Source organism: Zootoca vivipara, chromosome 12, assembly GCF_965207765.1.
Source record: "Zootoca vivipara chromosome 12, rZooViv2.hap1.1, whole genome shotgun sequence".
Classification (NCBI taxonomy): domain Eukaryota; kingdom Metazoa; phylum Chordata; class Lepidosauria; order Squamata; family Lacertidae; genus Zootoca; species Zootoca vivipara.
The window spans coordinates 11391602-11416673 of record NC_142595.1 but is presented as its reverse complement, the minus strand read 5'-3'; the positions used below and the strand labels follow the sequence as shown (position 1 = coordinate 11416673).

Here is a 25072-nt window from a genome sequence, read left to right as displayed (position 1 = left end):
TAATCAAACCTACCCTCTCATGTCAAGCTGCTGTAGATAATTTCACTCGCGGCAGTAACAATACTTTTAATTCTAACAGATTATGTTCATTACATTAGAGTACTATCCTAGTATAGATGTTAAAAGGATACAGATTTCTTCCATTTCAACCAAAGGTTTCGTGAGGCTTTGATTGATCTTGGATCTGAGTTTTCATATCATTCCAGAACCAGTTGATAGGAACTGGGACGGGTAGGGATATCATCTTTTGTCCCCTTTGGGAATTTCCTCATTCTTCATACACGCTTGTCAAAACCCTAGTCTTCTGTGAATTTAATTGCTCGGTGATGGATGGAAGGACCAGAAGGTGGAAGGAGAAAGGGGTGACGCTTTCTTTTGTATTCTCAGCTTCGCTGCACGCTCAACAAACTTCCCCTGCCTGCTTCCCTCCCCGACTAAATAGCTGCATCAATGATGGGAATGGGTTGGGGCAAAGACACCTCCTTGTTTGGGGGAAGTGAAATACCTGAAACGTTTGCCCTCAACAGTGTTGGAATTGCGTTTAGGAAGATGGTTGTCTGACCTCCCAGTTGAACTATCGGAAATGCAGTGGTTCCTTATTCTCCCAAACCTAGGAGAGGGTAGGGACTAATGCGTCTCAAATAAATGTCTTCCTTGCCAACGAAGATCGTGGAATGGAAGTATATTAAATTGGGAACAGGCCGTAGCTCCGTGGTAGAGCCCATGACTTGCTCCTAGGTTAAATCCCTGGCTTCTCCAGCTAGGACAAGGAATATCCCCTGCCTGAAACCATGGGATGGCCATTTGCCAGTCAGATGACAGTACTGAAACAGGTAGGCCAACGGTATAAGCCTGCTTTCCATCTCTTTGTAGGTTTCGGTTTCTTGCAATGACTGCAAAAGCCCTGAGGGTGACAAAGAGCAAAAATGCTGATGGGGATGGCTTGTGTGTCTATGTATTATTTATTTATAATCTAGTTAATTGGATGGACAGGGGAGAGGGGAAGAAGGGGTGGTACCACCCACCATTTACGCAGCTCCGTACCCATCTGCTCTGCACGGACCATCTGTATCCCTCGCCCATCGCTCCTGTCCTTGCTGCTATCCATCACTGAAGTCATCGCTGTGGCTGGGGCAAGGGAATGCTGGGAATTAGCTTTATAAATATTGCATAGCCTGAGCTCTGTAGCACTGTCTAGCTTTCTGAGGAAGGTTTCAGGAGAGTGTGCCTCTTCACCCGCTCCTGAAATCCTTTTGCTCCCCTTCCCTTCCCTTCCCCCTGGTAATAAAGTGCTCACATTTGGATCTGACTGTCGGCTGCAAGCCAGAATCCTTCCGTGTTACGTAGCACAATTGGAGTGGGTGGTGATGGTACAGGAGGGTAGGAAGGAAAATAAGGTCTCCCCCACCCCTTTTGGAAAACCCAATGTCCTGCAAATCCACATCAGGGCAAAGTGTTTTGGTTTGCCAAGTGATGGTAGCTCCCTAATGTAGATTTCTTAAAATTTATTTTGGGCCAGCCTTTGCTTTTCATGTCACTGTTCCCAGGAAAGGAGGAGCACCTTCGCCCATTATTAACTTTTCCTCACTTGGAGATTGTCTTCAGAAGACCTGCGCATGTACTTGCCCATGGGACCCAATTAGTTTGGGTAGCTTTTCAGTGGTAGCCCCATGCCTGAGGAAGTCAGTTCCCAAAAGTGGTTCTTCTGACCTCTTGTTGCAAGCCTTTAAATTTGTTTTTTATTTTATTATATTGTGCCTTCGATTCCTGGATGTTCTGGGGCATTTCCCCTTGGGAAGAGCAAATGATGTTGTTGAGGGTCTTGACTCGTTGCAAAACGGTGAGACGCAAAGGGTTCTTGTTCACTCCTCTGAGTGCCCTTTCTGATGCCAAGGGGGCCTACAATCCACCTTGGTATCCAAGGGAACTGTGGGTGTGGAAATAGGTTGTGTGACTGCCAAGAATGCCGGTGGTATCGATCTCACTCCAAGGCTGACTGAGCACTGGTTAGAGGCCATCATTGCGCCTAACGTATGGTAATAAGGGCAGTGAATAAGTCCTCCTTTGTCGACTCCACTCAGGCCAAGTAATCCAACATAACTTTTGCAGTTTGCCCAGAAACTGGTCTCACCAGCTGGTGGGAGCACGGGCGGAAGAAAGCCGGTTTGGGGGGTGCGGTATGTACTGGGTGTCAGCTGTGAGGGCGTTGCCCCTGGACACTCACTGCGCGGGTGGCGGGTCGCTAGGGACGATGCTGCTGCATGTGGCTAGCGGCGCGCCCCCATGCTCTCTGCGCAGGCGGCAGGTGGCTAGTGATGCTCACCGTGCGGGCTGCTAGCCCTGCCCCGGCGAGCCGGTTAGCCCCGCCCCTGCCCCACCCCAGGTGCTGGGACAGGTAGCTCTGCCCCTGGGTGGGAGGTATACCTGCCAAGTTCCGGCCTGAGAAATAAGCGACTGGACTGGAAGTAGCAGACCGGAAGTAGCGCTGCCACCATTTTGGAACTGGGCGGAGCATGCTCAGAAGCAACTTTTGATGCTGCTCTGCCCTGTTCCAAAATGGCCGCCGCACCAGAATAAACCAGGGAAAAACAAAAAAATCTGTTTTTTCGGCTGGGAACAGCTGGAAAAACGGGGGTTTCCCGGGGAATACGGGAGACTTGGCAGCTATGGTGGGAGGTGAGTTGAGGCCTGCTGTCATTGCCTGGTCCACCATTTTAAACATAGGGTTGCTATCATCTGTGGTGATTTAGATATTATTGTGACCGTCCCAGCTGTAGTTCCAATGCTGCATCTTACCTGACAGAAAGAAATATTACCCTTCCCTGCTGTGGATAATGAGAGCATCCGTTTTTGTCTTCTCTTTACCTTTGAATAGAATTTCAGCTTTGCAATTGACATTTATATGCTGACTGAGGAGCTTTATTTTTTGTGTGTGTCACCCTAAGAAATCTCCCCCGAAGCACCATCTGTAGGGAGAACATAATAATGCTCAGCAATGATCTCTGTGTTCTGAGAGAGCCATGGGTTAGATTTTTTTTTTTAAGTGGCTATTGTGTAGGCGAGGAAGAAGCAGGGTTGTTTTAAAAACACAGCTATGTTTCCTAAGTTTTCATTCATCCCCAAAGATATAAGGAAAATAATTTGTACCCAACCGTGGCTGCGAGGGTGGTTATTGCGACATATTGGAAAAATGACAAACTCCCTACCAGAGTTGAATGGTTATCCAAATTGACAGAATATGGGGGATTAGCCTCTCTTTCGGAAAGAATCAGAGACAAGCCCAGGCAGGAGTTCATTCTAGATTTTCAAAAATTATTTGAAAAGCAGCTGTAATCTAAGCCCGGTGGTTGCCTTTGAATGATTTCTGTAAATAATACACATGATTGAATATGATATCTAAATAGAAAAGAGAATTTTTACTAATTGGAAATGATAAATTAGAGCAAGATTCAGGTAGGTAGCCGTGTTGGTTTGATGCAGTAGGAATATATTAAAAAAATAATAAAAAAAATTGTGCAGTAGCACCTTAGAGACCAACTAAGTTTGTTCTTGGTATGAGCTTTCGTGTGTATCTGAAGAAGTGTGCATGCACACGAAAGCTCATACCAAGAACAAACTTAGTTGGTCTCTAAGGTGCTACTGGACATTTTTTTTTTACTTTTTCATATATTTTTAAAGCAATATGTTTAATATAAAGGAGAATATGGAGAGGATGGGAAGTCATAGGTTTGTGTAGAAAGAACATACCGGTAGTTGAAACTGTATTTTTTGTGTGATATCTTTATTGGACTGACTGAAATGAAGATGATTATGTGTTGTACAGTAGAGCCTCTACTTACAACCGTCTCTACTTGGGCCTGATCCAAGTTGCGACTGCGGCAAACCCGGAAGTAAATACCGGGTTTGCCGCGATTCGCACACACGCAGAAGCAGTTTCTGCCATTTGCGCATGCGCAGCAGCGGCTGCCGCCGTCTGCACATGCGCAGAAGCCCACTGCTGCCAAATGCGCCTGTACACAATGGAACTTCTACCAGTGACCTGGATTGACTTACGGACGGACCTCCAGAACTGATTACGTCCGTACGTAGAGGTTCCACTGTACAGTATATATATGGAAAACGAATAATAAAGCATTTAAAAATTTTAAAAAAATGTTTTCATTTAGAAAAATAAGGAACGTGGGGAGGGGAGAGGTTGCTTTCCATCAGAATTAGCCAACAGGCTTGATTTGCTAACTGCTGCAAGTGAAATAACCAGAATGACTGAGAAATGTATTCTTGGCAGCTACACAAGTTTTTTTTTTTTTAGTGGAGCATAAAGGGAACATCATAACAATTACTGCCTTCTAATGTTTGTATGAGCTGCCTTCTTCCCAGGTGGCAGATGTCTCTCTGTGCCATGCTCAAAACAATATCTGTTGCCTCGGGGTTGCTTTGGGGCTCTGCACCCATCTCTCTAAGGGACCCAGGTGGCGCTGTGGTTAAACCACTGAGCCTAGGGCTTGCTGATCAGAAGGTCAGCGGTTCGAATCCCTGTGACGGGGTGAGCTCCCGTTGCTTGGTCCCAGCTCCTGCCAACCTAGCAGTTCGAAAGCACGTCAAAATGCAAGTAGATAAATAGGAACCGCTACAGTGGGAAGGTAAACGGCGTTTCCATGTGCTGCTCTGGTTTGCCAGAAGCGGCCTTGTCATGTTCGCAACATGACCTGAAAGCTATACGCCGGCTCCCTCGGCCAATAATGCGAGATTAGCGCGCAACCCCAGAGTCGGTCACGACTGGACCTAATGGTCAGGGGTCCCTTTACCTTTACCTTACCCATCTCTCTAAGAAGCAGATCCTAGTCCATGTGCAAGATTGTGGTTAGATTTTATTCAGTAAAACATTCCTTTTTGCCAGTGAAGCAGAAGAACTGTCTGTTATTTTACCTTTTTGCAGTGCAAGGCCCAAGCAACCTTGCTCTGAAGTCCTATGCTAATTAAGGCTTACTCCAAAGTAAATGTGCACAGGATTGCAGCTTTAACCTCTCTTCCCCTTCAGAGTGGTTACATTACTCTAATTTCAGTGCTGCAGAGATAACTTAGGAAAGAGTGAATATTTATGTAAAGGTGACGGAGCTTAATTGATTGCTTATGATCTCATCTTAGTAATGCTGCTTTTGGAAACTGCAAGGAAGGAAGAAATTGTAATTTTCTGCTACCCAGAAAAGCCCTAGAAACACCAGGTAGATATACATTCTAGCACCAGAGGGGGAGATCTACAATGGTGTCTTTTTGTTCAAGTTCACAAACATTTGTTCTGGGGGTAGCTTTTCTGGTGTTCGCCATTGTTTTTCCTTCAAACTAGTAACGCACGATGAGTTCCCTTACTGGAAAGGTATAGTGGGGAGTGTTCCGCTTCCTAAAAATGAAAAAAAATGATAAATTATAGCCTTTGTAGAAAGTTCTTAGAATGGTATGAGCATGGTAGGGAAGACGGTGTTTTTGAACCGCCTGAGAGGGCCAGGAACACTAAATCAGTAGGTATCTGTGACTGGTGTTTTCCTAACAATGGGGGTGTGTGAATGTTCTTGACGTAAGAGCTAAGGAAGTGAGCCCTCTTGCCCCAGGTCAGGATTGGGGAACCTCAGGGCCAAATTTGGCCCTCCAATTTGTAGCTCCTTGCAGGATCTGGGGATACGACGTCAAAAAGTGCTAGCGCTTTGATTAAGCTACAAAGGCGAGGAATGAGATCGGCTTTACCATCTATATACCTCTCAAATCTTCACACACTTTACAATTAAATAGATGATCTGCACCTTATTAATCAAGAAAACTCAAGGAAATTCCGATATGCTAAAGTGGAGGGTTCGAGGAAAGGAGACAGAAATTTGTACAACCAAGCTAGGAGCGCACAGAGAAGGAGATTATAGTGGCAAAACGGACCTATGATTTGGACTCAATTCTCAAACATGTCTCGGCTACTCTTTGGAAGAATTTACAGAACGTTTCTGAATATAAGAGAACATCTTCTTTTACTGAATACAAGAGAACATCTTCTTTTACTGAATATAAGAGAACATATTCTTCTGCTCCAGAGAGTCAAAAATTGGCAAACGACCTGAATCAGTTTTATACCAAAGTCAAGCATTATCAACTAGAGAATTTCACTCGGCGCCAGAGGCACCAACAACCACCTCAACCTGTTCTGAAGTCACTACAGGGACAGAAGGCAAAAGCTCCAGGCGCAGTCGGAGTGGCTCCTCTTTGCTTGAAATAGTGTTCTGCGCACTCCGATCCTCACACAGATATTTAACAGATATTTTGTATAAAGTATGTTTACATTGTAAAATTAGCCAAAGCAAATTCCAAGTATGTAAGTACTTGGCGAATAAATTTCTATTCTATTCTATTCTATTCTATTCTATTCTATTCTATTCTATCCTCTCCTCTCTGAGGCCTCTCTCCAGACCACACCCTCCCTGAGAAATTTGGCCTGACAGGAATATGTCATGAACTCTGACAATGACTCTTGGTTGTCTGGATGAAGCAGTAAAGCTGGCAGTCCTTGCTGTGCCCACTTTTTCCTCGGGGCCCCACCCACCACCAGCAGGTGCCCCATAGCTCTGTTGTGAGTAGCGGAACGTGGGCCCAGGGTGTATGTCTGTCCCAGACTACTCTAAGGTAAATTGCACATAGTCCCAAGGGCAACACTAGAGAGGAGTCGAACAGTCCAATGGTCAAATACAGGTTCAGATCCAATGCAAGGAGATACAGTGGTACCTTGGTTCTCAGACGCCTTGGTACTCAAACAACTGGGAACCCAAACACTGCAAACCCAGAAGTAAGTGTTCCGGTTGGCGAACCTTTTTCGGAAGCCGAACATGCTCCGTTTTTAGTGTTACGCTTCCGATTTTACGCTGAGGTCGGTCTTTTTATGCTATTTATTTTGCATTTTTGTTTTTGCGGCTTTTTTGTTTCGCTTTTGTGACGGTGTTCAAACCCAGTTTAGCCACTGATGAATTGATTGTGTGACTACAGTACATTGTTTATTGCTTTCATTTTATGGATCAATGGTCTCGTTAGATAGCAAGATTCATGTTAAATTGCTGTTTTAGGGGTTGTTTTTAAAAGCCTGGAACGGATTAATCCGTTTTGCATTACTTCCTATGGGAAAGCACGCCTTGGTTTTGGAATGCTTTGGTTTTGGAACGGACTTCCGGAACGGATTAAGTTTGAGAACCAAGGAACCACTGTAAGTTCAAAGTCAAACCGTAAGGCCAGGTTCCCATCTATGAAGAAGTTCCAGGACTGGAATCCTGCGGTTTACTCCTACATGGAGTAATTTAAACTAGATACTTTCAGTATTGCATATTACTAGTGTTCTTAGTGCTGGAGGAGACTCTTGAGAGTCCCATGGACTGCAAGAAGATCAAACCTATCCATTCTGAAGGAAATCAGCCCTGAGTGCTCACTGGAAGGACAGATCGTGAAGCTGAGGCTCCAATACCTTGGCCACCTCATGAGAAGAGAAGACTCCCTGGAAAAGACCCTGATGTTGGGAAAGATGGAGGGCACTAGGAGAAGGGGACGACAGAGGACGAGGTGGTTGGACAGTGTTCTCGAAGCTACCAACATGAGTTTGACCAAACTGCAGGAGGCAGTGCAAGACAGTAGTGCCTGGCGTGGTATGGTCCATGGGGTCATGAAGAGTCGGACATGACTAAACAACAAAGTGTTCTTGGAGAGAACTTGTGTGTTCTGTGTAGACTTTCCCCCCCACATCTTATGACTCTGCTGAAAGCATTTTATACAGAATTGGTAGCAAATTTAATGAAAACTTTGAAATTTAATATCGAAAGGATGTAGAAACCAGTTGATGTTTTCACAATTAACTGTTTGTGGAGTAAGTTTTGGGAAGCTCTGCACACGGACAGGATAGCTTTGTTATGAAAGCTACAAGTGATGTAAATAAATATGTTGAGGAAATAGAAAAAGTTTTGCAATAGAATATATATGGGGAGTTATGATGTATCTGATACAAATCACAAATTTATCAGTGCAAAATTACAAGGCTTTTCAAAAGTGCATTGTCAGTCCTGAGTACATAGTTTCTGGACATCAGTTTTTCACAGTTATTGTTAGTGGATAACACTCAGACACTCAGAAATGCATTATGGATGCAGGGGTAAACAAAGCAAATTCTTTTTTCTTTTAAAGGACATGTTGCCACCCTCCAATGTCAACAGTCACTCTTAATTTTCCCAGGGGTTGTGAATGCAACAACTTAATTTTGTATCTTGCACGTGTGTGTGTTTCATTTCAATTTTCATGCAATTGTATTGTTTTCTCTTTGTTTTTTTATTTCGGTATGTTGTTGAACTGTATACTTTTGATTGAATAAATAAAAAGAAGTATAAAAAAAGAAAAAGAAGAGAGCAGGCAGGAAGCCAGCCAGGCCAAAGCTGTCTGTGTATATCACGCCTGCACTGCTTTGACCTACTGAGCTGTTAGCTCTTGATTTTGCTGCCAACCTTGGATAAGGAAAAGACAGCAGTTGCCATGCACCTGGCAGGCCACATTGCTGCTGTAGGGCTGCATTGACTGAATAACAAGTTGTGCAGGCCTGCTATTGATTAAACTTATTCTGAAGGATACCACACACAAAAATGAATGCGGTGGCATATGGCTTCTTTAAAACAAGCTAAGCTCTATCGAAATGGTAATATTTGCTGCTGGAAGTGTGGAAAATGTGGGTATTATTATTATTATTACCGGTATTATTATTAATACCCTGCCCAGCCACTCTGGGCGGCTCCCAACAGATTAAAAACAAAATAAAACATCAAGTATTTAAAACTTCCCTAAACAGGGCTGCCTTCAGATGTCTTCTAAAAGTCAGATAGTTGTTTATTTCCTTAGCACAGGGGTCAGCAAACTTTTTCAGCAGGGGGCCAGTCCACCTTGTGGGGGGCCGGACTATATTTTTTGGGGGGGAAATGAACGAATTCCTAAGCCCCACAAATAATCCAGAGATGCGTTTACACATTCTACTCCTGTAAAAACACTAGGCAGGCCCCACAAATAACCCAGAGATGCATTTTAAATAAAAGGACACATTCTACTCATGTAAAAACACGCTGATTCCCAGACCATCTGCGGGCCGGATTTAGAAGGCAATTGGGCCGGATTCGGCCCCCGGGCCTTAGGTTCCCTACCCATGCCTTAGCATCTGATGGGAGGGTGTTCCACAGGGCGGGTGCCACTACCGAGAAGGCCCTCTGCCTGGTTCCCTGGAACCTCACTTCTCGCAGTAAGGGAAATGCCCGAAGGAAGTGCTGCTGGACTGTCGGGTTATGTGGATCAGTGGAATTGTCTGACCTAGATAAGGCGACTTTGAATGTATTTCCCAGTTTGCTTCCAGTTGTGGCCCCTGTTGCTAATGTCTGGAAGCACAGTGAACAACAACAACAACAACAACAACAACAACAACAACAACAACAACAACAACAATAAATATAGTAGCACTCCGAGACATTTTGATTATAAGTGAGATCCATTTTGCTTAAATGTTGACTCTCTTGAAAGTTATGCCTAGGGTCCTTGGAACAAAAAGCAGAAACTGATGAGGAGCCTCTAAACCCGTGGGGTGCATGCCCCACAAGGGGGCAATTTGAGTTTTAAGGGGGGAAATTCGAGAATGAGTTATTAACAATTAATGGCCTTTTAGGCTTCCTCCACGTGAATAGGAGTTCACTTTTTGAATAATAAGAATTATATGTCACCGGGTGTGTGTGTGTGTGTGTGTGTCAGGATTTTAGAGATGCTTAGGTGGGGCATGGCCAAAAAGGTTGGGAACCACTGCTCTAACCCTTGTAAGTCAAGATAGTTTAGGAGAGTCATTAGGAAAGGAGTTGCTTGGTTAAAAACAAAGAATGTTTCCTAGTCTCCTGAAGACTGAAGATCCAGACTTCTGAGGAAGGAAAGTACTTGGGAAGCTCAACATCCATAGGAAATTCTGTTCACAAAATGCTTTTTTAAAGACCCTTCATCTTATTTAACTTTCAGGTTTTCTAAATGACTGAATTGCATATCTTGTTGTCAGTATTCTCTCCCTTTTTTGGTTTTATATTTGGATTTATATTCCTATTATGATTTTTACGATGCTTTCTCATTTTGTATTTTTATGTTGTGAACCACCCTGTGATCTTCGGATGAAAGGTGGCATACAATTTTAATTAAATATTATAATAATAGTAGTAGTAGTAGTAGTAGTAGTAGTAGTAATGAAAGAGAGTTGCTGTTTCCTTCGGAGAAAGCTAAGCATCATTAATTTATGTGTGACTATTGCTTTCCTGGAACATTTAAAGGAGGCTGGGATTTTTTTTTTTAAAAAAAAGCTTGGGTGACGAAGAAGATGAGTCTTGTTTCAGATTTGATAGAGGCAGCCCTTCTCCAGTGAAGAGGCTCTTCATCAGCTTTCTTTTAATCATAGGTGAATTCTGGGCAAGGGTAATTCAATTCTCAAATATTTGGTCGAAAAATATAGATCCCAAAAGCAATCTAAGATTTACGCAGCTTTTGTAGATTTCCGTGGTGCCTTTGATTCAGTTGATCGTGCAAAATTGTGGAAGAAACTTGTAGAGCTAAGAATTGATCAACGCCTATTGATTTTAATACAAAATTTATATTCTTTCAACATCTGACAAGTTAAACTCAACATTAAAGGTCACCTCTCGTCTGATATCCCTAATACGAAAGGGGTAAAACAAGGGTGTATTCTTGCCCCCTTTCTATTTAATCTATTTTTATCAGATCTTCCAGAACACCTCAAAAAAATAGAATCACACGCCCCCAAACTCAACCAGAAGCCTGTTCCTCTTTCATTATACGCAGATGACACAGTCCTACTATCATTAACGAGCTTGGGTTTGAAACGTCTTATACTTTCCCTGAGTCTCTACTGTGAAATTAACAAACTTTCCATAAACTACGAGAGGACAAAAATCTTGGTTTTCTCCAAAGGTTGGAAACTAGGGAAATGGAAAATAAGAGAACAAGAAATCCAGCAAGTAAAGATGTATAGGTATCTGGGAATTTTATTCCAGAGCAATTTAGGGTGGTCAAATCATTGTACAAATGCTATAAAACAGCAAAATTCAATTCTCTACTCCGCATAAAAGGAGTTGGGATGGGTGGAAGCTAAGACGAGAAGCTTGGCTCTCAGATGGACTGGGAAGAACGGGGTGGGCTAAGGTCATTTCAATCTCTATAACCTCTGAATGGAGAATCTCACCTGTTCGCCAGTGTCCAACAACTGATGTCCAGTCACTCAAGTCAGAATGATGCAGAGACCCCTTCTAAAAGACAGGTCTTGCTTCAAGACAGCCGTGGCTGCTTAAATTAGAAACAGGTTTCCCTTTCAGCTCTAACTGTCTGAGCTTTTAGGGGCTAGGTGTCTGAAGCAGCTAAAGATTGTGAAAAGGAAAGACAGATTTCTTAATTATTTTTAGAAGAAGAAATGCAATGCAGTAGGGGTAACCTTTTGAGTAGAACAACTGCTTTAGGGTATTGGTTTTATTTGCAATAAATACACACACACACACCCCAATTTATCATCACATATTCTCTGAACTTCCTCCAGAGATTTTTATTGTGACTGCCATGAGGACTTATTGCAATTTTTTAATGCTGTAATTAATTATGTGATACAGCTTTCTCCCATGTCCACATTGCTTTACAAACCATTTCATATTAGTTTTATTTTACTTTCCGTTAGGGTTGCAAGCTGATTTATATTAGTCACCATAATGTTAGTCAAATGATTGATCTATTTATATTTGCAAATATTCACACATTCTCTAAACAGGTATTCTCACCCCCACCCCCTTTAAATAGCTCACATGTGCATATCTTGGAACATCATTCACTCACACAAACACAGACAGACAGACAGACACACACACACATATTTTAAAGCAAAAACTTTATCTGAATATTCACATTCCAAAGCTAAAGCAAAAGATCAAAGGATGAAAACTTGGTTTTTGTAAGGTTAGCATCCTGTATCAGTGCTTTTTGAACACTGCTGTTCTCTGTTGCTGATTTTATTCTGATCTTGTTTTGATTTCCTATAAAATGTGGGTGGGACAGGAAAGAGTGTGTGGTTTTGAGATTTGTGGGGAGGAGGATATTATATTTTATATTTAACATTCTCATTTAGAGTGCTGTATGTTTATTGGAGGAGTCTCCACTGTGCGCACATTCCAAAAGCAACTACTTCTGCTATGAACTTAAGAATGGTATCAAAGGAACCATATCTCCCCCTTACCCCATACAAACTTGCCCAAGTTCTGAGATATCCAGGGGAGGCCGTTCTCTCAGTCCTGTCGCCTTCACAAGCACGCCTGGTGAAAATGTGGGAGAGGGCCTTCTCAGTAGCTGCTCCCTGGCTTTGCAGCTCCTTTCCTAGAGCAGCTAGACCATGGGTAGGCAAACTAAGGCCCGGGGGCTGGATCCGGCCCATTCGCCTTCTAAATCCAGCCCGCGGACAGTCCGCATGTTTTTACATGAGTGGAATGTGTCTTTTTATTTAAAATGCATCTCTAGGTTATTTGTGGGGCTTGCCTGGTATTTTCACATGAGCAGAATGTGTGCTTTTATTTAAAATGCATCTCTGGGTTATTTGTGGGGCATAGGAATTCGTTCCATTTTTCCCCCCTTCAAAATATAGTCCAGCCCCTCACAAGCTCTGAGGGACAGTGGACCGGCCCCCTGCTGAAAAAGTTTGCTGACCCCTGAGTTAGACTAACTCCCTCCTTGTCCTTTCGCTCCGGCAGGCTTTTGGGAACTGATTGCTTTTAAGAAAAGAACTCTTAACGGTGTGCTGTACAGTTGAAACTTGGTTCCTGAACTTAATCCGTTCTGGGAGTCTGTTTGATTCCCGAAACAGTTCAGGAACCAAGGTGCAGCTTCTGATTGGTTGCAGCAGCTTCCTGCAGCCAATCAGCAGCCGCACGGGGTGTTCTGCTTCCTAATAACGTTTGAAAACCGGAACAATTACTTCTGGTTTTTGTTTGGGAGCTGGAACGTTCGGCTCCCAAGGTGTTCAGGAGCCGAGGTTCCACTGTACTGTTTCTAAAATTATTGTATTACTATCTGCATTTTAGTAGATACAGCTTTCTACACTGTTTTGATTCCATAGATAGATTAATTACTTCTTAACAATAATCTTGTATACATGGTTAGCTGTGTGCGTTTTATCTGTATTTGTTTTTATTTTTGTGAGCCGTGTTGAGTCTCAGTTTTAGGGGAAAGGCGGGATATAAACAAACAAATTTAAGTGGTATTGATAATAGGAAACAGCTGGCACATGCCCCCCAGAACACAAACTGAAATATTGCAGCAGCATTTGTTTAGATGAGAAGTTTACAGCTTCTCTGCGCTGGTTTTGGGGAAACACAATTTTGGTTTGCCAGGAACCTATGAAGAATTTGTTATTCCAGCAGTGCTGTGAACTTAGGAGGCTCTCGGAAGCTCAGTACCAAGAGGTTCTACCACCATGGCAACCAGGGAAGCAAAGCTCAGATGGGTTGCGGGGTCATTAGGAAAGCCATGAAACATTTCTCTTATAGAATTTACTTGGTTTAGTAGGCTATGCAGTCCAGAATTAACTACTGTATATAAGCGAATTAAGCTAAAGTGTAGAGTCCCAGTCAAATTCAAATTTCCCCATGAGGTTGCAGGGCAGTAAGTAGCCTTGCTTGTTCTTAGGTTGGCACAGGTAAAATAATATTGTGTATTATTGCTGGAGAGTCTGTGAGAATGGTGGCTTTTAAGAACAGGAACTGTGCTGCTAAAGCTTATCGTTTCAGATTATTGGGTTTTTCTTCAACAAATCATTTTGCATACATTGTGCTTCTTTATTCTGGTTAAAAACCCCTTTATCGCTTTGGATACTTTCTGATTTAAAGTGCTAAGGGAAAAGGGAATGGTGTTCCTCTTAGCACAGCATCGGAAAGATTCTTTTACAAACAGGGAGTGGACTTGTATGAATGCCTATTCAGTGTGTTTCAGAAACGTTCCAGTAATTTGTTTAAAGCAAAATGTAATTAAGTAGTGAATAATTTAATAATTGAGGAATGTTTAATTAGATGACCAATGCATATTAGCAGGCACTCTAGACTGGTGTTGTGAGCCATAGTAGTAATCTACATCCCTGTTCAACAGAAGAAGGAGACAATCAGCATTAAGCTTGCAGCTAGAGCTGTGGTGTAGCTCTTTCACATTTGACAAAGCTCTTTGCGGAGGCACAAAACACACCCACACAACCCAGGAAAACCCGAAATGTACCCAAATTGTTTAAATTTTGTTTACAGCTTCTCTTTATTCTCCTTTGGCCCCATTTTTAATTGTTTCCCTTACAATGTGATCAATCGGGGACAGTGTAAATGTGTTGACGTAATGGGGCCGCATTACCGTTCAGATATGTCTACGAGGCAACATCACGGAGAACAAAACCTTTACCTTGCCATCCCTCAGAATGGGAGAGGGAATGAATGCCGGTTGCCGTGACACTTTTGGGTCTTGCCATACTGTTGTTGCACTTTAGCATCCAATGCAGCAAGAGGGAGCATTGGCCTAGTTGCTTTAACAGTTCACCCTCTCCCTGATCACACATTCTGTTGTCACCCCGCCAAAAGAGACTTGGACACTGACACATAGTGAGTGGGCCAAGCTAGGTTGTGAAAGCCATTGATGTGGATTGCAGGGGTGTTGCACCCAGGCCCTGATGCCAGGCTTGAACCTTCCAGTCATATTCCTCTGAGAGGCCAACACCTTCACCGCCAAAGAGTTCACCCCAGGCCATAGCTGCCAAGTCTCCCGTTTTCCCCGGGAAACCCCCGTTTTTCCAGCTCTCCCCAGCCGAAAAAACTGATTTTTTTTGTTTTTTCCTGGTTTATTCTGGCGTGGCGGCCATTTTGGAACTGGGCGGAGTATGCTCAGAAGCGACTTTTGATGCCGCTTTGCCCAGTTCCAAAATGGCTGCAGCACGACTTCTGGTGCGGTGGCCATTTTGGAACTGGGCACAGCAGCGTCAAAAGTCACTTCTGAGCATGCTCCGCCAGTTCCAAAATGGCCGTCGCGCTACTTCCGGTATGCTACTTCCGGCCCGGTCCCTTATTTTTCAGAGAGGAACTTGGCAGGTATGCCCCAAGCCCTGCTCACCAAAGCAGGCAATGCACTTGGCGGGAAATAGGTAATGGAGTGGTAGGCTCCAAGCCACAAGGCTACCCCTTTCCATTCCTCAGGAAGGAGAGGAACATAGGAGGGATAAAATAAGTTCTCAGTTGAGTGGGTCTCCTTGGAACAAGTTGTCTGCTTGCTGTGAACTGTCCACGGTACTGAAGAACCTGTCTCTGGTTGACATTGCTTGTCTATGGCAGTTCTTGGGTGGGCAAACGAAGGCCCAGAGGCCGGATCCGGCCCAATCGCCTTCTAAATCTGGCCCGCGGACGGTCCAGGAATCAGCATGTTTTTACATGAGTAGAATGTGCCCTTTTATTTAAAATGCATCTCTGGGTTATTTGTGGGGCCTGCCTGGTGATTTTACATGAGCAGAATGTGTGCTTTTATTTAAAATGCATCTCTGGGTTATTTGTGAGGCATAGGAATTTGTTCATCCCCCCCCATAGAGTCCGCCCCCCCCTCAGAAGGTCTGAGGGACAGTGGACCGGCCCCCTGCTGAAAAAGTTTGCTGACCCTGGTTCATGTTTCCTGACCTAGCCTGCGCATTATTTACTGCCTTTGCCATCAACGACTAGACCAATTTTTGGAGCTACTTTCTCCAAATCTTTCTATGTTCTCAGCCTTACCAGGATTGGGCACGGCCCAGTGCAAAAAGTGTACCCTTTGTTTACTTAAAACACTTGCATGCCACATACAGTGGAACCTCGGTTGTCAAACGTAATCTGTTCCAAAAGACCGTTTGACAACTGAGGCGCAATTGCCGGTCGGCAAATTCCGAGGTGCGTTCGAGAATGGAAGCATTCACTTCCAGGTTTGTCGGCGTTTGGGTTCCAAATTGTTTGGCTTCTGAGGCGTTCGACAACCGAGGTTCCACTGCATTTTTTAACCCCACAAAACTTTGAGATACTTTACAACAATTAAGTAGCCTAATACTTTCACCTCCTTTCACAGTACCCTGAAACAGATTGCCAGGGAGGTGGAAATGCCCACAAAGCAAAATGCCCCCTGTTTTAACTCTTTTGCATGGCGGCTCACCTCAAGTCCCCCTTACTTGAGTGCTGTCCCCCTCATGCTATATTTTCTCCCTGTCACAAACAGTATGCACAGACCGCATACACTGATACAGTGGTACCTTGGTTTATGAAGACAATTGGTTCCGGAAGTCTGTTCATAAACTGAAGCGTTCATAAACTGAAGCGAACTTTCCCATTGAAAGTAATGGAAAGTGGATTAATCTGTTCCAGACGGTCCGCGGAGTACTTAAACTGAAGCGTTCATAAACTGAAGCGAACTTTCCCATTGAAAGTAATGGAAAGTGAATTAATCCGTTCCAGAAAATTCATAAACTGAGGTGTTCATAAACCGAGGTTCCACTCTATAGGGGTGGGGAACTTTTTTCCTCAGAAAGACCAGTACAAATAACTCCCTCGTGAGCGTGCTGAATATGACAGAAGTCGCTTTTGAGACACTGTAACTGTTGGGCAAGAAAAAGAAATTCACATCAGAGTTCCAGGCACAGAATTCCAATGTAACATGTAGTCTGACTCTTAGAGACATATGTAAACACTGTAGTTAGCACTCCTCGCGCTTCTTCAATGGGAAACAGTCCAGGGCTTTGCCATATATAACCATTTTCCAGAGGGCCTATAAATCCAGCTGTCTCTGTAAGGCCAAGTTAGTTTCTGTTGTTAGGATAAACGAAAGAAGCAAATGTTAGTTGTCAAACGCTGGAATCTTATTTTGCAGGAAACAAGAACATGAGATAGCAAAAAGCCAAGCTCATGAAGGAGAAAAATGAATTGGGAAAAAAGGGCAGTACAGTTATAAATAAGGAAACAAACACGCGCGGGGGGGGGGGGGGAAGAGATCTGGTCAGGCTTTTTAGAGGCCTTGTGTGCTTCTTTGGGGTGTAAGATTTTATTTAAACAAATGTTTGAGATAGATATTTCACTATTACTCGAGACTAACCATTCTGAGCAATGTTTCTGCTATGCCACAAACCCTCTTGTGTAACTTTGAATAAGTAAGTAACTTTGATAAAACGTTCTTTTATTTTATATAAATTAATGCAGTATAATTATTTTACCACCGCCATGTGTCTACTCAAAATAAAAAAATTCCTTCCAGTAGCACCGATGACAAACTTAGTTGGTCTCTAAGGCGCTACTGGAAGGAATTTTTTTTATTTTGTTTCAACTACGTCAGACCAACACGGCTACCTACCTGTAGCTAGAACATGTGTCTACTGACAGCAACTGACTCTGATTGAATTCTGAACTTTACTGACAACCAGGGTGGGAGAGAAAGATATCTTTTTACTGAACTTGTACCACATTGATTGTACAGCAAGGATAGCTAATCTGTGTTAAGCCGTTCTGAATATGCACCCTTAGGGCAAACTGGATGTGACAGAACTGCCACATTTGTTTGGTCAGATGTGCATCTTCACATACCAAGTGAGGAGATGAGTGTGCAGGAAGTAAGGAGGGGCTGATCCCTTTACCTTGGTGCATTCTGTTTAATAACTTTTCTCTCGCCTCCCTTCCCGGATCAATTTTGGTTTTGGAGCCAGGCTGGGAAAGTGCCTGAAATGATGGAGTGTGGGGAGGTCAGGTCAATACCTTAACAGTCTTGTCAGTGCTAACCCATACATAAAAATACAGTCATACCTCGGTTTAAGTATGCCTCGGTTTGAGTACTTTCAGTTTAAGTACTACGCGGACCTGTCTGGAATGGATTAATCCACTTTCCATTACTTTCGATGGGAAAGTTCGCTTCAGGTTAAGTACCCTTCAGGTTAAGTACGGACTTCCAGAACCAATTACACTCATACTTCGGGTTAAGTACGCTTCAGGTTGAGTACTCCGCGGACCCGTCTGGAACGGATTAATCCACTTTCCATTACTTTCAATGGGAAAGTTTGCTTCAGGTTAAGTACAGACTTCTGGAACCAATTGTTTACTTAAACCGAGGTACCACTGTAAAGGTAATTGGGGGGGGGGCATGGAGAAGAGAAAGTAAGGGAGCAAATGAATATAACCCCAGCTTTCTTGGTGTGAGTCACAGTGCCCACACCATGTTCCCACAATTGGTGTGCCTGCCAAATTGCAACATCAGCCACATCAATTGTGGGGACATGGTAACCCCCAAGGATAGATTACTGCAATGCGTTATACGTAGGGCTGCCTCTGAAGACGGTTCGGAAATTCAGCTAATGCAGAATTCAGCGGCCAGGTTGCTCACTGGAGCAAGACGGTTTGAGTATATTACACCGGTCCTGGTCCAACTGCACTGGCTACCAATTAGATTCCGGGTCCAATTCAAAGTGCTGGTTTTGACCTATAAAGCCTTAACAGCTCAGGACCGCAAGGACTACCTCTTTCCATATGAATCTACCTGGACCCTGAGATCATCTTCCGAGGCCCTTCTACATGTGCCTTCTCCTCGAGAGGTCCAGAGAGTGATGACACAAGAACGGGCCTTCTCTGCAGTGGCCCCCCATCTGTGGAATGTTCTCCCCAGGGAAGTTTGCCTGATGCCTTCATTTTGCACCTTTAGGCGCCAGGCAAAAACATTCTTTTTTAACCAGGCTTTTGGTTGATCTGATTGACATCCTATACCCTTTTAAAATGTGGGATTTTTTATGGGGGAGTGGTTATTGGGTTGTTGTTTTTATTTTGATTATATATTTTGTGGTTTTATATTTTGATTTTGTTCTGTCAACCACCCTGAGACCTCTGGGCATAGAGTGGTATATAAATTCAATAAATAATAATAATAATCAGTTTCTGCCTGCTCTTTAAGGGAAGGAAGACCTGGAAATGCAAGTGCTATGTTTCCACTCTTCCAACTGGCTCTGTCCTGCCAGGGACTGTGGGTTTTACATATTCTGTTAGCTGCAGAATGATGGCGGCAGCAGCTGACAGAGTGCTTTGCTTCCACCCCTTTCTACCTTCTTCCCACCCCCAGTGCGCATTCATTGTACTTGCTGTAACATCTAAACAGGCTCACGGAGTGACTGCTTCTGATAAAGTCTGGATTGTACTGTGATTTTCACCTTGCTCCACAATGCTTAGGGTGCATTCCAAGTATTAGCAACCTGCTTTTATTATACGTATTTGGACAGATTATTTGTGCAAAATTCCCCTTTCTTCCTGGTTCCTATTATAAAAATCCCCCCTTGTGTGTGCACTATGAGGCCACAGAGAAATAGCCCCACACTCCCCATCCTGTCATCTGCGTAATGGGCTCCTTGGAAAGAGTTTTCACAATGCTATAGCTGTGTTGTGATTGGCTGCAGAGTTAGTCTGAATCCCGTGTGAAGGGGCAGAGCAGTAGGTGGTGGTGTTTTTAGCTTGCTGTCGAATTCAGTGGGATCATTTTCATTTTCACATATTCGGCCCTTTTATTGGTGAACATTACACTGACATGGCGTCAAGAGCAAGATTGAGGGAGTTTAGAATTTAGCATAAGCTTGCTCCTCCCCTGTCATACATCCAGCATGGCTCTTCGGTAGCACAGTTGCACTGGAAATGGGAATAATCTGGGATAGCATTGCACTAATCTGTATCCCTGATGATATGCGTCCACTAAGACTCTAGTAAGGGTAAAGGGAAAGGGAAAGGGACCCCTGACCATTAGGTCCAGTCGTGACCGACTCTGGGGTTGCGCGCTCATCTCGCATTATTGGCATTCAGCTTCCAGGTCATGTGGCCAGCATGACAAAGCCGCTTCTGGCAAACCAGAGCAGCACATGGAAACGCCGTTTACCTTCCCGCTGTAGCGGTCCCTATTCATCTACTTGCACTTTGATGTGCTTTTGAACTGCTAGGTTGGCAGGAGCTGGGACCAAGCAACGGGAGCTCACCCCGTCGCAGGGATTCGAACCGCCGACGTTCTGATCAGCAAGCCTTAGGCTCAGTGGTTTAGCCCACAGCGCCACCTGGGTCCCTATGTAAGGGTACTTATATCAAATCCTAAAGCACTCGAGCCAGCATTAGTGGACTGTAGGATTGGGCAACCCATGGCTATAATTTTTCTATAGTCGAATTTTAGAATGTCTCATGAATTCCATGAATTAAATTTCTGCACATATTTTTTGCTCGCCTCGTGTTGAAAAGTACTTCATTAATATAAAACTCTGAGGGATGCATCAACAAGCACCCTTCAAGCACATTTTAAATGTCCTGGAATGGTAAGTTCCAGGATAATATATGGCTTTCTGCTTTATTTACCGGAGTTTGGTCATATTTGGGCATTGGGATGCTGTTTTATTGCACTTACTGCCCAGTTTTAATGCACTTACTTTGTTATATGTAATGTTCTTAAGTGTTCTTCAGTAATAAACTATCAATAGAACAGCAGATACTGAAAAACAAATACCGTACTCTTGATCATGGCCATCAACTGGATTGCTGAAAGCAGTCAATTCTAGAGCACTCATTAGTTGGCACGGATCCAGTGTCTTAGTGTGGAGTTTGACCCCATTAAGAAAAGGCATGTCCGTTATAGCCAGAGCTGTGTACTACTCAGCCATTATTAGTATCTCCATTTTCCTGGACTAAGCTTAAATTTACGCAGTCTGTTGGTGACCTCAAGCAGTCATTCAGAGTGACGCTGCCTTACCTGACACAAAGAGAAAGAAGAAATATAACTGTGTGTCATCAGTATGCTGACCCGATACTGAAAACCACCTAGAGGAGACTCAACCGAGTCACACCATCCCTGCCATTACAGGTACAGTGGTACCTCGACTTATGAATGACTTGACAACCGGATTTTTAGACTTACGAATGAGGGTAATGGCCGCGCGCTTACGAATGTCTCGTCATCCGGGGGGAAAACCGTGGCGGTTTTAGATAGGGATTTTTCGACTTATGAATTTTTAGATAGGGTTGCTTCGACTTATGGTTTTTTCCGTTTTCAATGCATTCCTATGGGAAATCGCGTTTCCAATGGCCTTTTTCGACTTACGAATTTTTCGACCTACGAAGGTGCCTTCGGAACGGATTAAATTCGTAAGTCGAGGCACCACTGTACTCTACCAGATTGATCAAGGCAGATTCAGTTGTGAATCCTGGCCAGAAGCCAGACTGAAATGAATCTAGACAATCACTTTCAGCTAAAAGCACTTGGAGCTGATCTGCCATGTCAGGCTTCAACAACTTGGCCGGGAATGATTACTTAAAAGCTGGCCTATAATTCCCTAATTCCATTGGGGATGTGAGAATGCCTTCTTTAATGGGATTATGACTCCTTCTTGAAGAACAGCTGGTCTTCCTGGTGCAATGCATTAATGAAAGTCAAGTTAGAATTCGACCGATTGCCTTGGTAAGCCTTCAGAAACCAAGATGAACAGGGTCAAGCAGAACATCTGTACCTCTAATATATATCTGTATAAAAGGAGTGTTGGCAGCTTGCCAGGACGGCATGGTAGAGTGGTGTTCTTCTCCTGATAAGTGCAGCTTTGTGTCTTATTCTTACTTGATCTCTCAGTGGCTTTTGATACCACGGTATCCTTCTGAGCCAACGTAGTGGGATGGCTATTGGATGCTATATCCAGGATTAGCTTCAGAGAATAGCATTGGGTGATGGTCTTTCGGCCTCCTGGTAATTGTGCTGTAGGGTATTTTGTCTCCAGTGCTATTTAACATCTATATCAGGGGTCTCCAAACTAAGGCCCAGGGGCCGGATGCGGCCCAATTGCCTTCTAAATCCGGCCCGCGGACTTCCAAGAATCAGCATGTTTTTACCTGAGTCCTTTTATTTAAAATGCATCTCTGGGTTATTTGTGGGGCCTGCCCGGTGTTTTTACATGAGTAGAATGTGTCCTTTTATTTAAAATGCATCTATGGGTTATTTGTGGGGCATAGGAATTCGTTCATATATATTTTCCAAAATATAGTCCGGCCCTCCACAAGGTCTGAGGGACAGTGGACCGGCCCACTGCTGAAAAAGTTTACTGACCCCTAATCTATATGAAGCCATTGGGAGTGGTCATTGGGAGAGATAATCAAGCAAGGTGTCATCAGTATGCTGATGATCCCCAGATCTACTTCTCTGCAACATCTGAATCAGGTGAGGCTATGCAAAGCCTGAGCCAGTGCTTGGACTCAGCAGAGAACTGGATGAGGTCCGGTATCCTGGCAAGACAGAAGCACTGTGGTTGGTTGGTTATTGAGATGAGTACTTATTTGCATGGGGTTGTACTGACCCGGAAAGAGCAGGTTCATAGTCTGAGGGTGCTCCTGGAGGCCCAAGTGACCTCAGTGGGCAGGAGTATCTTCTATCCACTTCAGCTAGTAAGACAACTACAATGGTTTCTGGACCAGGGTAGCCTTACTGCTGTCATCCATTCATTGGAAGCCTACAATCTCGATTACTGCAATGTACTCCATATGGGGCTGCCCTTGTGGAGGGTCTGAAAGCTGTAGCTGGTGTGAAATGCAGTGGTGTGACTGCTCACTGGGGCAGGATATTGTCAACATAGGTATTACCCCGCAGTCGAAATAATTGAACTGGCTGTCAGTTAGCTACCATGCTAAGTTCACTCTGCCGATTTTGGTGTATGATGTCCTGTACAATTTGGGACCAGGGTACCCAATAGATCATCTCACTCCATATATATCGCAAGGGCCTCCTGCAGACGCCATCTTTATCTGGAGGTCCATTCTGCATAATGTAGGAACCAAGCCTTTTGTATAGTAGCACCTGGTAATTCCTTGCCCTTGAAAATTAGACAGGAGCCACCTCTGTTTTCTTTTTGGCACCTGCTGGAGACGACCATCTTTCAACAAGCCATTTCAGCCGAGATCTTTCCCAGTTTGCATCTGCATTTGAATTGTTTTTAAGATGATTTTATCATTTTCACACTCGTTTGCTGCCTTGGACTCCTGGGAGGAAGGGTGAGATGTACTTTTAAAAGATGAATAATTTAATCTGGATTCTATGCTTAAGTAGTTTTGTTCTCACTGAAAGGAGTTAAACTGAGTCAGGAATTCAAAGTAAAATATTGCAGAGAAAATGTCCCTGAAGTGGCCATTACTTCTCATAAAGATACATTTCCCGGTGGCAGAAAATGATCTTTGCTCTTTTTTCTCCCTTCCAGGCTTGTATTTGGCACTCTTTATCCTGCATATTACTCATACAAAGCTGTAAAATCAAAGGATATTAAAGAATATGTAAGTATCACGTCTGGGATTATCAAGGTAAACCTAGGTTTCTGTTTGCAAAATGCCTCCCAGTGGTTTTTACCTGGCTCTTTAGGCAGAATGAAGAACTTAACACGCTTCACAGTTTCATATTTTATTTCCGTATATATTTGGTGCTAAATAATCAGCGCACATCTTCCACCATTTTTGCCTCACCTGAGAAAGGAAGATTTTTTTGTAAAAGCAAATTCTATATTAGCTAACCTGGAAACTATTTAAAAATACATATGCTAGGTATAGAGTCACAATGAATGATGTTTTTGCGTAGCTCTTGCATAAAATCCCATTTTTAAAAAAAGTAGTGGAAAGCCTGCATGACGTAAATCTTTCTTGTATGCCTTCCGCTCCCTTCTTAAATGGTTAAATTCTGTTTTCCCAAATTCAATTTAAATAGGGCCATCACGGTGGTTTAGGTAATTTATAGAGGTGTATTGAACACCATTGCTGAACACAATGTGGGCAGCCATTTTGTCATTAGTTAAAAACAACAACTGTTGATACAGAGTTCATGAACAGTTATTGCCTGTTAATGTTAATAAAATTTTATTAGCATGTCCTTTCCCAACTACAGTGAACTTAACTGCACCTCTTAGCATACATTTAGGCTGGTATACCCAACTCTAACCTTCAGGTAGCAGGAATTAGGCATTCAGTAGCTAATTTTGTAGTAACCAGGTTCTGGGGGACAGAAAATAAACGTTTGTGAATACTGGGTGCAGTGATGCAAAACAGATACAGTATGGGAATTCGCTGAAATTGTGATAGTCATATTTACAAGGCAAGGCTAGACTGAAGCTATGTAGCTAAGCTGAAATGAATGAACAGCTAAATATTCTCAGTAGCTTACAAGAGAGGGGGGTCATAGAAATATTGTGCAATATGGAGGTATATAAATAGCAGGTGTTATGTAATATAAGGACTTATCCTTGTAACTTTTGCATAGCTGTCATTGGAGAGGTTTGGGGTTAATTAGGATTATAATATCCATTTCAGCATAAGAGTGCACAGAGGATATTCAGAATCACAGACATGATCGCTTGTGGCACCAACAAATGCTGTGGCCAGGAGCCTTACTCTGTGAACACTTCTTTTGGAGATGAGTTGCCTATGGTTTACTCCTTCTTGGAGCATAAACTGTGTTATGTTGAGCCCACATTTGTAACTGCAGATAGCTCCTAGTGCCCTCTTCCCATTCCGTCACTTAGGAATAAATCTAAGGATAATTAAAGACTCTTGTACAACTCTTGAATTACAAGAATGGCCAGGAAGCCTGCACTTAGTGACTCACTTGAACTGATGTACAGCCATACCTCGGTTTAAGTACGCTTCGGTTTGAGTACTTTCAGTTTAAGTACTCTGCGGACCTGTCTGGAACGGATTAATCCACTTTCCATTATTTTCAATAGGAAAGTTCACTTCAGGTTAAGTACGCTTCAGGTTAAGTACAGACTTCCGGAACCAATTGTGTACTTAAACCGAGGTACCACTGTATTTGTTATATAGGCACTGCATACAGTTTTTAGATATTTCGTAAAAACAGTTCTAGGCTAATAATGAAAACTCAAGTTCTTACTTTTTAAACAGTGTGAACTAACTATTAAGCTTAATAATGCATTACAAAATGAAACACTGGTTTG

The 25072-nt window shown here is 43.3% G+C and overlaps 1 protein-coding gene across 3 annotated transcripts in view; it reads left to right on the top strand.

Moving 5' to 3' along the window:
• The window catches only part of REEP1 (receptor accessory protein 1), a 64620-nt gene that overhangs the window by 6039 nt on the left and 33509 nt on the right, over positions 1 to 25072 (top strand). For all 3 annotated transcript variants that reach the window (XM_060282302.2, XM_035135157.3, XM_088655913.1), the window contains exon 2: positions 23333 to 23405. In XM_060282302.2, the coding sequence (XP_060138285.1) occupies positions 23333 to 23405 (73 nt within the window). The remainder of the gene's footprint in view (positions 1 to 23332; positions 23406 to 25072) is intronic.